The 15,286-nt window shown below is 33.4% G+C and overlaps 2 protein-coding genes across 2 annotated transcripts; one reads left to right on the top strand and one right to left on the bottom strand.

Annotated features, from left to right (window-relative positions):
• The first annotated feature begins 868 nt into the window (after nt 1-868).
• LOC125420407 (protein EXORDIUM-like 2) lies at nt 869-2,153 on the top strand. The gene has a single exon (XM_060820508.1). The coding sequence runs from the start codon at nt 1,496-1,498 to the stop codon at nt 1,901-1,903; it is 408 nt and encodes a 135-aa protein (XP_060676491.1). The 5' UTR covers nt 869-1,495; the 3' UTR covers nt 1,904-2,153.
• A 3,338-nt stretch (nt 2,154-5,491) lies between these two features.
• On the bottom strand, nt 5,492-9,974 carry LOC107426326 (ethylene response sensor 1). The gene is given in 8 exon segments (XM_060820509.1): nt 5,492-5,856; nt 5,969-6,035; nt 6,133-6,227; nt 6,466-6,682; nt 6,684-6,732; nt 6,828-7,194; nt 7,852-8,772; nt 9,641-9,974. Coding segments are annotated over 7 exon segments (1,782 nt in total). The 5' UTR covers nt 8,758-8,772; nt 9,641-9,974; the 3' UTR covers nt 5,492-5,775.
• Nucleotides 9,975-15,286: the final 5,312 nt, after the last annotated feature.

Genomic DNA, 15,286 nt, shown 5'->3' with positions numbered 1-15,286 from the left:
ATAAAGATAGCTGGGTCCACAGAGATGGTTGATTTGCACTGTATCAGATAATAATATTAGTTCAAAAAACCGGACAAGGATTAGGGACTAAAAGGTCGTAAATAGCAGGAGGCCAATGAAAGTTTCTTACCAGCTGCACAAGCCTTTGTACTGTATATATACCAGACCGCGTTACTCTTCATAGCATAGGACTTGTTATGATTAATTAATTCTTTCTATGTGTGTTTGGCAGCAAAACTAGGTGTTGCATGTCAAAAATTTACTGGTAATGTGGTGTATGTTTAAATTGTCGGAAAACAAACTCGAGCAAACATTCTTAAATAGGGGAGTTCATTACTAGTCTGCTGCTCGCTCTATCCGATCAACTTGAATTTGTCTTTCCAGGATACTCTCATCTGGATGTCTGCTTTCACTACTTGCCAGTGCCATATATAATTGAAAATTGCAACTATATGATCCAAGTCCTTTGTAGGGTCAGATTCTTCAAATAGTAACTAGCTTATCATCAAATTTTGAAGTCCTTAATGTGCTTGACCCCAATGAATTACTGTAGCAAATAGTTTCTATATAACCACCTTTTACATATGGATTACTTTGCGTTCAAAAGTTTAAATCATCAAAGACTAATGCCGTGTTCAGAAAATCAAAGCTGGATCTTAGTTTAGTATTGATCCATCAAGCTGCTATTACGTAGCTATCATATACGCGTCATGCATGAAACCTACATTTCTCTTACAAATTTTTTTCAGTCAATTCTTTTAGGAAGCAAAAAAGGTCAGAAGTTAGGCATTTTCCAAAGCAAATAATTCACCCAAATCCATCTAATTATTGGTGCAGTAGTACTTGGCTAGCATCTATAAAAAGGGACACTCTCTAGAACCATATGAATCACACCAACCTTAATATTCATTCTCAAAAGAACAAAAAATATTATTTTTGGAACTGAGAATATGGCCGACATGATACTGAAGAGGTCCCTGCTCTTCTCGCTCATCGCCATTATTATTTTAGCCTTAGCCTCATGCTCACATGGGCTGAAATTGAATCAAACACAAAAAAGCCAGCCTCTTTCTTTATCCCCAACATCAACCATACTCAACTACCATGGAGGCCCCCTCCTCACCAGCTCAAGTACCATCAATGTCTACCTTGTTTGGTACGGCTCCCTCTCTCTCAATGATAGAACCACCATTAACGAGTATTTTTTAATTCCTTCAACCCTTTAAAGACTTCCTTTCCACGCCAAGGACCCCCCACTGTCTCAAAATGATGGGAAACAAGCCGAGCATACAAAGACAGCGCTGGGAAACCAGTCCCAACTAGTGTCAGGATCCCGAAACAAATCAGTGACATATATTCTTTAGGGAAGAACATAAAGCGTGCCCAAATATCCAGCTTTGTCGTCAAGAAGATCGAAAAAAAAGTATTGCCTTTGGATTCAAATGGTATATACTTGGTTTTGACAGCTAAAGATGTGATTGTGGAGAGGTTTTGCATGGGCTCATGTGGATTCCACGACAGCATAATATTATCTACGAAGAGTAAGGTTGTTGTGGCTCATGTTGGGGACCTTTCGCTGCAGTGCCCTGGTCTGTGTGCATGGCCATATGCGGTTCCAGCCTATGGCCCTCCTGGTCAGGCCCTGGTGGCACTCAATGGGGTTGGCACCGATGGATTGGTTACAGGGTCAGCTAGTAACCCATTCAATAATGGTTATTACCAAGGTGATGCTTTGGCACCATTGGAGGCCGTCACGGCATGTCCAGGGATATTTGGAGCAGGAACTTATCCTGGATTTCCTGGGAATTTGGTTGTCGATAGAATAAGCAAAGCCAGTTTCAATGCTTTTGGTTTAATGGCAGAAAATTTCTTCTTCCTGCGATGTGGGATCCCAAGGGCTTGAGTTGCAAGGTTGTTGCTTGAAAGATTTCAAGAGTGATGCAGCATATAAAGGTTAAAGAGTTATAGATCAACATACGCAAAGCACATATTGTTGAATATCAGGCATGAAATACGAATAAGTGTGTAGACCTATCCGCAGGCAAATTAATTGGTCATTCCAAATATATATGTCAAAAACTGTAATATTTACAAAAGTTTTAAGTTTTGAAAAAAACCATAAATAGAATTATGAAAATGAAGATATTTGGTAATCATAGTTTAGAGCATAAAATTTTGTAACTAAACTCCATTCAATTATATATTTACTCCAAAATAATTTGATTCAGCAAGAAGATATGAAATTATTTTACTCTGGTCAGTAAAGTTTCCAAATACATTGTCTTGCTTTAAAAATTTGGAGGGCTTTCCCCTTGGTGACAATCAAGTGACACCAAAGTCAGTCTTGGTGGAAACCTCAAGAATGCTGTTTATCAAAGTTATGAATAAAAACATCATTATTGGATCCTTATTTTGTAATCCAACTTAGAGAAGACTATCTAAAAGCAAGATTGAGGCAATCGATGCAGAAATCCGGAAATCAATACTCAGCAACTTCAAAATTCTCCATAAGCTATATATAAGCAGGTCAGTCTGTGGGGCCAATCATCTTCTCAGGCACCAAGAGTATCAAATTCTTCACTGTTTAGCACTCCAAGTTTCAATGCAGCTTCCTGCAAAGAGTCAAATCAATCAGGCAACTAAAATCTAAAACAGATTATACCTCATAAGCCTTAAACATTCAAACAGAATGAATTCATTCGATCTAATCTATAGTTCCTACAAGTTTTTAAGATAACGTTGCTTTTACCTGATTAGTACCATCAGTTTTATGTGTATAGTAGTACAGAATTATTTGTAGTATCTCAATTTTAGCTAACGATGCAGTCTAATTAGACTAACAATGCAAATATCAAATCCCAAAGTCTACTTAATAAGTAACCCAAAAAAGCTACACAAGAGTCAAGACGTTGCTCCATGTACAAGAGAAAGGAATTACCTTCAAAGTACTTCCTTCTTTGTGGGCTTTCCTGGCAACCGCTACAGCATTGTCATAACCGATTTTCTGTGATGAGGGCAGGAACACAAGTTAGTATCAAAATTCAGGAGAAACGAAGGAATAAGTAGGTATGAACTCATACATACAGGAGGAAACTTACAGGGTTCAAGGATGTGACAAGCATTAGAGACTGCAGGACCATCACACATTTACATACACAAAAATAATAAATCCATTAGCTTTACAATTCAAAATGGCATACTCAAAAACTTTGTACTGTTTTCCAAGAGCCTACTGATCTTATGGAGTAATTTTGAAATTCTTTCCCTATTGGCTTGAATTCCTCTGACACAGTTCTTTTCAAATGAAGCAATGCATCCCCAAGCAATCTCAGTGACTGTCAGTAAGAAGTGGGGTACAGGAAAGTAGTAAAGTAAATAACAGATTTATTTGTCAAGGAAAAAAAATTCCACATTAAAAACAGCTCCAAGAATATGTGGAAACTGGATAAGTCCCTGAATTCTTGAAAACTAGAAAGACAGAAATTAGTTTTATTTATTTATTTATTTTAATTATTTTTACAATTCATATAATTTAATTAGCCTATAGGTCAAATCTTCAATTAGATTCATAGCCAAAATTGAGTAATTTTCTGCTAGCATCACAATATGGAAAGACGTACCTACCCAGCTGTTGCCAATATATTTGAAATTGTTTTAATTGCAACTTTTAAAATAATAATTATAGCAATGTTTACAGAAACAGAACGTATATGGTTCAAAAAATCGATATCGATAGAAATACCGAAAATTTAAAATACGAAAATTTCTATGAAAATATCGAATAATATCAAATATCGATAAAAAATTATAAAAAATAATCAAAATTTATTTTAAAAAATGAAAATTTTTATTGAAACTTTAGAATTAGCTTATTTAATCTATTGATTATTAAATTGATTCCAAAACTTGCTAAAATATTGAATGAATATTATATTTTTTCTTAGTAAATTGATTTATAATAAGCATTAATATTCATAGATGAATTATAATTAATAAAAATATATCAAAATATATATATATGATAAAATTATTTATTAACTAAAATATATAAAATGATAATTACAATTACATTATAGTTCATAAATATTATTTTAATACCACATAAAACTACTAGGTGGTTGAAAATTATCGGTTTCTTCTTCATTTTGATTTTAAAATGTAAAATGTAAAAAGTAGTTATAAAAAAATGTATCCATAATTTTGCATATAATAGTAATATGTCAACCATATGGATTTTGCATTATTGGTTAACTATATGCATAATTATTACTCTCTGATGGTTGAGTGTGAAATGGTAACCATGAGTTAATATTTGATAACATCCCATACATATCCATTGAATAAAAATTATGAAAATGACTTCCAACCCTCACAGATCCAAAATTCATAAAAATTAATTTTTTTTTCTGACATCTCCATTATAGATTTTTTTTACGTATATATTCTTTTCTAATAGTATCGAATCCTTGACATGCATCTCTACTCTCATGATCTTCATCTTATGTTGCATGTATGTAATATTGTTCACCAGTAAATGGGTTTAATCCAACTTCTTAACTTGGTGATTCCCTTTGGCCACTACCTCTTCTAATTTTTAATTCAGATAATTTATTGAAGTTATCTTTATCACCACTGAAGCTAAAGTGACTATTAAGAGTCTCAAATTGTGAATGTGTACCATATAATAGAGTTGATGTACTAGTAATTCTAGTTAGCTTTCTCAGAAGCCTTTGAAATGAATCACCACTAATAAAATTTACTTCTTTAGCAATCACTTTTTGAAAATTTATTCCATTTTTTTTAGCTTGCTGAGCAATCTTTGGATCAGGATTCCTTGAGTCTCAAATTGTGAATGTGTATCACCTATGGCTCTTTCATAAACCTTTGAAATGAATCATCACTACTAGAATTTACTCATTCAGCAATCAATTTTTGAAAATTTATTCTCTCTTTATCAGCTTGTTCAGCAATCTTTGGATCAAAATTCCCTTTATATTTATCCATTAGTACATTTGATTGCTCTCTTCATCTTCATCTTCCATTATAGCTTCAAAAATTTTAAGATTTTCAAAATTCAAAAATATAATCCACAATCTTTCTATTTTTGCTTTATCGATATTCAATAAATAAGTAAAACTTATTAATGTTATTTAATTCAATTCATTCTATTTTGATTATATCACTAAATATCTAAAAAACAATTAAAGGATAAAAAAAATTATCAATGAAGTTAATTTAATAAAAAAATTTACTAAATATCCATAATATTTATGATTTTTTTCTTAAAATTTATCAAATATTTTTTAAATTCAATAAAAATTATAGATTTTTTAATCAAATCGTTAGGGATTTGATATAGATATTTTATGAAAATTTCCATGAAAATTTTGCCGAAATTTCAAAAATTTCAATGGATATTATGGAAATTTATTCATTTCCATGTCGAACTTAAATTTTATTTCGATCTTTTCAAAAAATGAAAATATCAAAAAAATATTGAATATTTTAAACCTTGCATTTAGGAGTCCATTAGCAATCATGGACTTGAATAGATTAAGTTCAAAGTGACCATTTGATCCACCCACTGTGATAGCCACATGGTTACCCATAACCTGGAAGACATAAAAGAAGATTCTACAATGACATGATAGTCTGATATCACTTAAAAAATAACAACATAATACCACTGACTGTGTAACTTGGAAACTCACAAGATCTTTAAAATAGTCAAGCTTTTACTTCAGGCTTTCTAAATTCTCAGCAATTTAGATCATCTTAGTATAACAATAAGAGGATACACCTTACTTGAGCACAGACCATTGTGAGAGCCTCGCACTGCGTAGGATTAACCTTCCCCTGAAGCAGAACCAGTCATGATATTTTTAGTGGTGAAAATTAGAAGAAGCTACAGCAACTCAAAGTTTTGGTCTATCTAGCAACAAAGATCCATGGAAATTGAGGATCTTACAGGCATTATACTGCTGCCAGGCTCATTTTCAGGAAGGATGAGCTCACCAAGGCCACAACGTGGACCACTATACAAAACAAAAAAAAAAAAGAGATGAAAATCTTTAAAAAGTAGAAGGGGTAAAAGTGGACAACTATGAAAAGCAGCATCCAAATTAAACGGACCTTCCTAATAACCGTATATCATTTTCAATCTTCATTAGAGAAGTAGCAACTGTGTTGAGAGATCCACTAGTTTCAACAAAAGCATCATGTGCAGCCTGGTAAAAACAAAATACTTGTAATCACCAAACCATAGTTCTAAACATAACTGTGTTGAGAGATAAAAAATGAACATGACATAGCGAAGCATCTAGAGGAGTTAGACCCAGTCGAGGTAGTGGCTCATAAAGTAAATAAAATTCCTTGTAATCACCAAACCATAGTTCTAAACATAAAAAGTGAAGTCTGAAACATCATGAAAACACAATTTTCTCACTGTAATGCATAGACATTAACCTCAACTTGAACGTAGAAGTGGCCTTCACTTGATACTGGGTAAAATTCAAGGGGTCGCCAATCTCTTATAGATTCTGGTTTTGCAATAGCTGCGATAATCGAAACAGAACCTGCTTTTGTAAACTTCACAGCATTACCAACAATATTTAAGAGAGTTTGCATGAGTCGTTTCTCATCACCAATAGCATAGAAAGGTAAATCTGGGGCCAGAATCAGTCACTGGTAACTTTTTTACAGATGCAACTGGTTTAATCAAATTAACAACCTGTCATTAGAAGATTTTGCATGTAAGTACCATAAAAACAAGGCTTTTTAAGAATTTATTTCTTTAAGTTGAAGTCCAGAACCTTGAATGGTTTCCTCTCTGAAAACTCCATGAAGGTTGAATGTTCCAATATCTAATTCTAAGCTTCCATCTTCAAGTCTAGAAAGATCTAAAACATCATTAATAAGGGTTGCCAAAAGGTTACTACTTTTTAATACTGTCTCTATCATAACCCTCTGCTCTGGAGTTAGGTCATTCTTTAAAAGAAGTGAAGACAATGCAGTGATTGCACGCATCGGAGTTCTCATTTCATGGTTCATGACTGAAAGAAAATCATTGCGAGCATGGATTGCTGTTTTTGCTTCTCGTCGAGCTCGATCTAAAGCAAGATTCTGGTCCACGAGCTGCTGACGGGCTTGCATAGACTCTTCCAAAATAGCTGCATGTGAAAGAGCAACTGCTACCTTTGTGAAAAGAATGTTAAATCAGCATTACTTGAATACTATTCTGGGAATTGTTCCTTCAAATGCATTAAGCATATTAGGTAAATGTTTCATGAATTAGAAGTTAGAAAGAAAATGGATTATGATCAGAGAAAACAGAAGAGAGGAACACAATCAGTGAAAAACAAAGAGATGGAAAATTATTCAAATCAAGAAAGAAAAACCTATAATTAAAGTCCGGTTTCATAGCTATAACCAGACATTGGAATTTCTCAGGAGTAAAAAGTAGGATAAGGAAAAACTATGGCATAATTAACAACCAAACATTCCGAAGACTTAAGTACTTCCATCAGTTTCTTTCTCACCCTCATTAAGAGGGATCTGAACTTAGAACCTATCTTAACAACAACAACCGACTCTTTAACCTCTCTAGCCCAAGCCCAAGTAAACAATTTTCCTACAAACTTTTGCAGTAAATATGTATATATGAAGGAATAAATGTCAATTGATATCTTCCATAACACAAGTCATGGAAATTAATGGCAGAATACTATACAATTAATCCAAGAACTAAAAAGCAACTAAAACTTAATTTTATGCAAGCATCAGGAAAGAAAAAAAAGTGATCCAATATGACATCTAATACAGCGGAAACCAAGAAGGAAAGAAGCAAAGAACCTGGTCTGCAACAACATCAACAAGTTCTAATTCGTAGTCCTTCCATTTTCTAGCACCATCCGTTGGAAGAATCAAAACCATGATTGCATAATTTTTTGCTGAGAGATCAGGCCAATCATTCGTTTGGAAATTTAAGAGATTTAAAAGTGGTACACGTACAGCGACAACCTCTGGCGGCATGTATCTTCCCACAAGTGGTCTGATCCTTGCCAGTGGGCAGGTGTAGGGAATACACATTGCTTGAGCACTATTGAAAACTTCATTGACTATTGGAAGGTTTATTGGGACAGACGACCGAACTTGAATTTGGTAATTTAGAGTATGAGAAAGTTCTAGATTCGAACCAGTTCCAGATGGCATCCACAATGCACATTCCTCCAGGCCTAAAGCCCTACCAAGCTCAACAAGAGTGGTGTTCAATATCTTATGTCTGTTGAGTGTGCTTCTAATTTCGTGAGTCAGCATTCTAACATGCCTTCCAGTTTCTTCTTGAGTCAGAATAATGCCCATCTCCTTGTCAAGCTCTTCAGCCTTGTTCTTGAGAGACAATTCCCGAGTTTTGACACTCAACAAGTCAGGTATAATGTGAACAAGCATTAATGCAGTTGCACACGAAACTATAGCACATGAAATCTTTGCAACTGTCATCACCACAACAACAGCTTTAGAGTGCATAGAGAACGTCCACAATTTTATGAAGTGGGTTGCTCCACAGAGGACAATGAAAAAACCAAACTGCATAAGCACCCATCTGTAGGGGAAGAATGCAGATTTTTGAACGAAATATATAAGCTCCAGGGGAATGGAGAAATATGCAAGGGCAATTAAGATGTCGGATATGTATTGATATTTCACCAGAAGTTCATCAGGGGGCCATTGTGTGTCAATACAATCACAGGACTCCATTCTGTCTTGATAGATCTGAGAATGACAGAAAATAGATTTATAACAGCAAACAGTCAGAAAATATAAGTTAACAAAGTAGATATAACTATTCTAAATATAAACCTTCTATAAAGTCTGTACTCGCTTACAGAGTGGATATGTTTGTAATTACTTGAAGATAATCTTATGCAATTATACAAAGTCATTTATCTTGAGTAATTCAATGGTAGTACATTAAAGTTAAACTATCATTGAACTTTCTACAACATTATTTACTTAGGACCTCACATGTTTCAGCATAAGCAATTCTATGAAAAATGCTTTGATCTTCGAGCATGTTCCAAGGACGTTCTTTACAAAACGTTGTTGTTTCAATTAAAATCACAGAAAAATCTTCTTTTTTCACCGAAATATTCTCAAAACAATTATAATGAGACATGGTTTTCATCAACATTAGAAAGAAGATTTTTTTTTTAATTATTATTATTATTATTATTCCTATTAAATAAAAAATTGAAGAAGCCTTAGAAGATAATAATCCCACTAAAAATTCACTCATAGTTTATAAATTTACAAACGATTATTTTTCCCGTTAATCGTTGATAAAGCTATAAGATTTTCAATTTTTACGCAAATAAATGAGGCTAATCACAAAATTTTCAGAAAAATTAAAAATTTAGACAATAAAGTAAGATTATTTTAACAAATTGAGTTCCAAAATTAGTTAAACACAAGCAGATAAACCTCCAAACTCTACAAATGAAACGAGAACCCCATACAAACGCATAGAAAATACCGTCATTATAAGCTTATTCATCTACATAAAACATAAAAAGAACCAAAAAAAAAAAAAAAAAACAAAGAACAACAAAAAAAGAAATATTATATATATATTTTTCATTACCAAGCTAAGAAGACAGAGTGAAGGGCCAGAAATCAATTAGTAAGCATTGAGCAGATGATCTGATCCATATGCTGGTTTTGCTAAGACGAGATGTGGTTGGCGTTGAATAGCATTTGAAGAAGAAGAAAAGAAGTGGCGGATGCCAAATGAAGAGTAAAATGGAAGGCTTTGAGGAAAAGAGCGAGAGAGAAAAGAGGCAAATTGGCAAAAGCATCACGGACAAGAAGGCGACGCACGAATTCAAAGAGCCGCTTGTACGTGCCGTGGACTTGGTTGAAACTTTTATTTTTCTTCTTTAATTTTTATTTTTGAATACGAGACTTGGATTGGAACTTGAATTTTTTAGATTTTCAGATATTTCTTTTAAATCTTTTTAATCCTCATCGCACGTGTGAATATTATTATTGTTCTGGTAAATTTTTTTTCCCTTCCCGATTTATTTAAGATTAAAAAGGAAACATTGAATTAATGGGTTTGGGTGCTTAATACATTAATTCCTATCTTTTGCTTTCATTGGTTATTGGTTTTGTGAGCCAATCCACGCCCCTTAACTTTCGCCTTTCCATTAAATTTAAGTTTAATATGGCTTCTTTATAAAGGGGATTAAAAAAAAAAAAGTTAAGTATGCCCTTATAATTTCCTAAATTAAGAGAAAAAAAATTTCATTCTCATAACAAATTATTAGTTTTGCTAGGTATTTTTTTTGGGTCTACAAGTTACAATAAGGCTATGGTAGGATTGATTTTCATTAAGAATTTGGTAGAAGAGGTGGTTGCAAAACGCCTTGGATTTAGTGGCAAACGGAAACTACAGGTTGAAAGGATTGAAAAACGGTTTTGGAAATTTTTTTTAGAGGTTAAAAACAGATGTCTAGTGGCAAGTTGATTTGTAAAAAAAGTAGATATAAATATATATATATATATATATATATATATATATTTATTTTAAAAATACAAGAAAACTGGTCAAAAGGGTCCTGAGCCTCTGAATCTAGAAAAGTTGGGTCAGATGCACTGCATTTGGTTGATGATCATCTCGCACTGGCCGGCAATGGCTTGTTTTTTTCCATTATTTATCATACATCACTTCACTTTCAACCCATCTTATCAATGGCAATAATAACAATTATTCAATTATTCAAGTTAAAAGTTCTGTGCTATTCATTGGCACAGAAAGATTCCAGGATCAGTTGGGAATAGCTTGTTGTAAATATTTTCAAAATATATATATATATATATATATATAACTATTTTGATGCATCAAAATGGGTCTTTTCCAACACCTGTCCTGCCAAGGAGCTATGAAACTTCCTCTTCATCCATGTCACACGCGGTGCTTGTATTCTTTTTCTAGATGAATGGATGAAAAAAATTGTTTTTCATTATATAACTGTACAAATTTAATTTATATGCAATGCACAGGGCATGCCAAATAAATTGTGCTACCGAACAAATCAAAATCAGCCAAATTTAACCGTCGCATTTTCAACAAACCTTTTAAAAGCTTTATATTCTTTATTTTAAATAAAAATTTATATCTTATTTTTATAATTTGAATGGATTTTTTAATTAAAAAACTAAACTAAAAAACAAAATTTAATTATTTAAATATAGAAAGCCAAACTCCTTTTTCTACATAAAACATTTAGTTTATAATTTTATAATTTTTATGCATAATTTTAATTAATTTATTAATTATAATTTTATATTGTAATTTTTTTAAATATTATCGTGTAGGTTTTTAAATATTGTCGTGGAAGAGGAGAAAAAAAGAGAGAGAAAATATAAAATATAATTGTTTATGAGAAAATGTAAAATAAAAAAATTATTATACAAACTTTAAAGTTTGATAAAAAAATCTTACTTTTTATTATTTAAAAATTTTCATAATCTCTATTTTAATAATTATGTTCTTTAAAATAAAAAATATAATTGAAAATGTTTTTAGTTGATTATTTATTATTTAGGGTTCCGAGGCAAAATAATAATAATAATAAATAAATAAATAAATAAGATTAGTCCCCGTAGAGTCTAGGCTGAGAGTAGTTTGTTTACCTATTTAATTAAATCTCTTATACAATTCTGAAACAGCCTTGCAGCGCATCTAGTAAACGAAACACTTTCAAAGTTGTAGTTGAATCTGTTCTGAAACTCCAAAATTACTGAATACCATCATCCAATCTTCCTCAACATACTCCAACTGTTCTTTATCTCTATCAGTTTGATCTTCCTATTATTTAATCAATAGATTTACCACTCTGTCCTAATTTGATTTCAGTCTCAAAATGCTATTAGGAGGGACAGACACCGACATATATATTAAGATCTCAAGCATGGTAACATCTGGTCCTTGAATCAGAAACTGCCCCTTGCGCAATATATCATCACTCATTGGTAAGCTAATACATATACAACAATAAAAAGTACTGGGAGGTGAAACAAAGTTCTGGCGAGTTTCTTTTCAAAATTCAACTGTCATTTAATGGATTATGGATGAGAAACAAAATTTCCTTAACCATGCAGGCTTAATACTCAACTGCATGTGCTTCCTTAGCACCTTTTGCTATGACCCTGAACCTCTAGAACATTTGGCCACCCCATATATCTGCCCAAAGCTGCAGCACGGTTAGGATTCTTGTTGGCTGTTGTAGGATAATGCCTTTTTTCCCATGGACCGTGGTACTTCCTTCCGCTGTTTCCTTATTCTTTCTCAAGTTTTCTTTTCTGTCTACTAGTTTTTCTGATCTTTTGGGCCCAAAAAATTAGCAAACTTGTCACATTTTGGTCCCCAGTTACGGTAAAAAGAGCGCATCTTGGTCCCCAAGTTAAAGTTAGGATTTTTTTTGAAAACTAATCACTCCGTAATACGCTTTTTGAAGAATAGTAAAAATTTTTCTTTTAAAAAAATTAGCCATTTTGGGACAAAAATACCCTTAACCAAATTGAAAATTATGCAATATGTTTTTTCTTATCCTTTCCTTCGTCCTCTACACACCCGTTCATGTTTTGTGCAAGGGTTTCTCTAACAAGCCACGAACACTCTTTGCATCTGATATACTCTCACTCTCATTTTCTTGTATTTTCTCATTTCTGAAACTAAACTCAGGTAAATTTTTTTATCTTTTTTCTTATTAGATAAAATTGAGGAAATATGGATATGTATTTTTTTTTTATCCTTTTTCTTATATTTTTTGTTAGTTTTGGAAATTTTAAGATTTTTATTTAATATGGGTATGTAAGAAATTAATTTATGAGCTGTTATGTAACACCCCGTCCCGAAGTACATCGGAAATTTCTAAAATCTGACCAAGGTTGACCGAGTTTGACCGTCGTTGACCGAGAAGGGATCAAATGTTGACTTTTTGCTCCTGATGGAATTTCATATTGACCGAGGTACCGTTACGAAGTACATGTTGTCATGAGTCCATAAACTAGTAGCACATTAAAAACAGAGTTACAATTTGAAAGTTATGAGCAAAACAAGTTGAGGTCCAAACTGTCCAAGGGGTGCCGGAGTTGACTTTTTGTTCGTGCAAAATTGAGCTTTGACTCATGCATAGTTGTGAAGTACTCATTGATACAAGTTTATAGACTAGCGGCACGCTTAAATCTTCCGAATACCGTAATATTTTAATATATTTTGACTTGAGTGAACAGTGTGTGCCACGTGTCGTATTTTCAGCCAATCCCGTGAGTGAATAGTATCACCCATGGGTGGCTTTTATTTTGGCCAAAACACCTGAGCTGGGGAAGGAGAGAGAAAGAGGGGAGGAGAGAGAGAAAGAGAGCTCTAGAGAGAGAAACCCAACCGGCCAACCACCTTTCACCCAGTTCTGGCCACCAGAACAGTACGCGCGCCACCCCACCTTGACGCGCACCGGCCAGCCAGCCAAACATCACGGCCAACCGACCGCCGACACGCCCAGATTGAGATTTTTTTCGGCGGCAGCGCCGATTACATTAAACCCAGATTTCTCTCCATTCCAACCTCCGTTTGCCTCACCACCGATCCCATTGAGTCACCCAGTCCCCGATCTACCTTCCCACCAAAAATCACGGCCAGTGGCCACCGAACATGCCGCCGGCGATGGCGGATTCTGGTGACCACGGCGGCTCGTCGGGAAATCGACTTTCCGGGGAGTTTCCAGTTGCATCGCCCATCCTTCCCCACTAATTTCGACCCTCTGAACCCAAATCTGGTGTCTACTTTCCTCAATTCTTAACGGATTGTGAGAATCGAAGGTCTAAAATCCGAGAGCTTTTCCGATAGATTCCGGCCAGCTCTGGTCCGATCTCCGGGAAGTAAGACCAGATTCGTAATCCTCGTTTCACAAGCTTTGATTCGGTGTATTACTCATAAATTTTGGTTAACGTTTGTGTTAAACCTCCCCGGTACCGGATATTATTTACCCGAATAAAATATTAATTTATTTGAGTTGTATAATGTTGTTGTTCTAGGAGTATGTGTGCGTCGTGGAATTGATCCCATGGAAGATCTTGGGTTAATTGCGTGCTCGAGGTGAGTGATCCACCTTCAAAATTATTTTCGGGTGTTAAATTATATTTATTTTGTGATAATTAAATGTTTGGATTTAATATTTATGTATTAAATATTTAGTAAAATTATATTTGAAATTTTGATAGCAATTTTTGAATAAATTGAAATGTATATGTGCATTTAAGCATATTTGATTTTGATAAATTATGGAGATTTTATTTTTATGAAATCCAATTTAAAAAAAAAATTGTGAATTTAATTTTATTTGAGTTGTTGTTGAATTTAATTGTGAATTTATTTATGTTTTATAAAAATGTATTTATATATTGATGAATTGTGGAATTTAATTATATTTTGAATTTTGAGGAATTGAAGGAATATTTATTTTAAATTATTGATAATTTCATTGATGGATTTATTATGTGTTTGAAATGTATATTTATGAGAATTTTGATTATTGTGGATTTTATGAGGTTTAAATGACATATTTGATTCAAATTGGTTTTTGAATATTTGAAAAAGAAATATTGATTTAATTTATTATGTTTCAAAAATATTTATGCTATTGAAAAATTTGGATATTTAAATTGATGAAATTGATGGAAATTGTACGATGGATTTATAACAATGATTTATAAAGGAATTGTGGAAAATTTACGGGTTTAATTGGAAGGAATAAACCTGGTGGTATTTATGAGATTTTGAGATTTGAAAATAAATATATTGATTTTATGATTTTTAGATGCATCATACACGTATTGGTGTTCTTTATACATGGATATGATTAGCGCGCAGGTGGATGTGATGAGTGCGCAGGTAGGTGTGAATAATGCACAGGTGATTATGGGGTTGTCCTGTGGTTGCCATCGGATGAGGGTAGGCCGCCCCTCCATGGCCGGGACGCCTGTTAGCAGCGACGCGGTGGGACGCCACAGGACCATATGTCGGTTTTTTTCTTTAACCTCCTGTCTAGCGGTACCTTGGGACGCTGGGTACCGTTGGCGCCACTGGTATATAGTGGGTGCATCAAATGGTTTTCAGAACATGGATTTCAAAATAATTATTTTGAAATTGCATTTAAATTAAGAATATATTTAATGTTGTTTTTATTATTTATTTCAAATAGAGGTTTTAATTTGATTTAATTTT

This window comes from Ziziphus jujuba, chromosome 9 (assembly GCF_031755915.1).
Source record: "Ziziphus jujuba cultivar Dongzao chromosome 9, ASM3175591v1".
NCBI classification, from domain to species: Eukaryota; Viridiplantae; Streptophyta; class Magnoliopsida; order Rosales; family Rhamnaceae; genus Ziziphus; species Ziziphus jujuba.
Note: the sequence above shows the minus strand (reverse complement) of the source record. Positions and strands in the feature narration are given on the sequence as shown.

Bases quoted from the DNA above. Each gene is read 5' to 3' on its own strand.
- LOC125420407 (XM_060820508.1), top strand. From the start codon at position 1,496: ATGGGCTCATGTGGATTCCACGACAGCATAATATTATCTACGAAGAGT.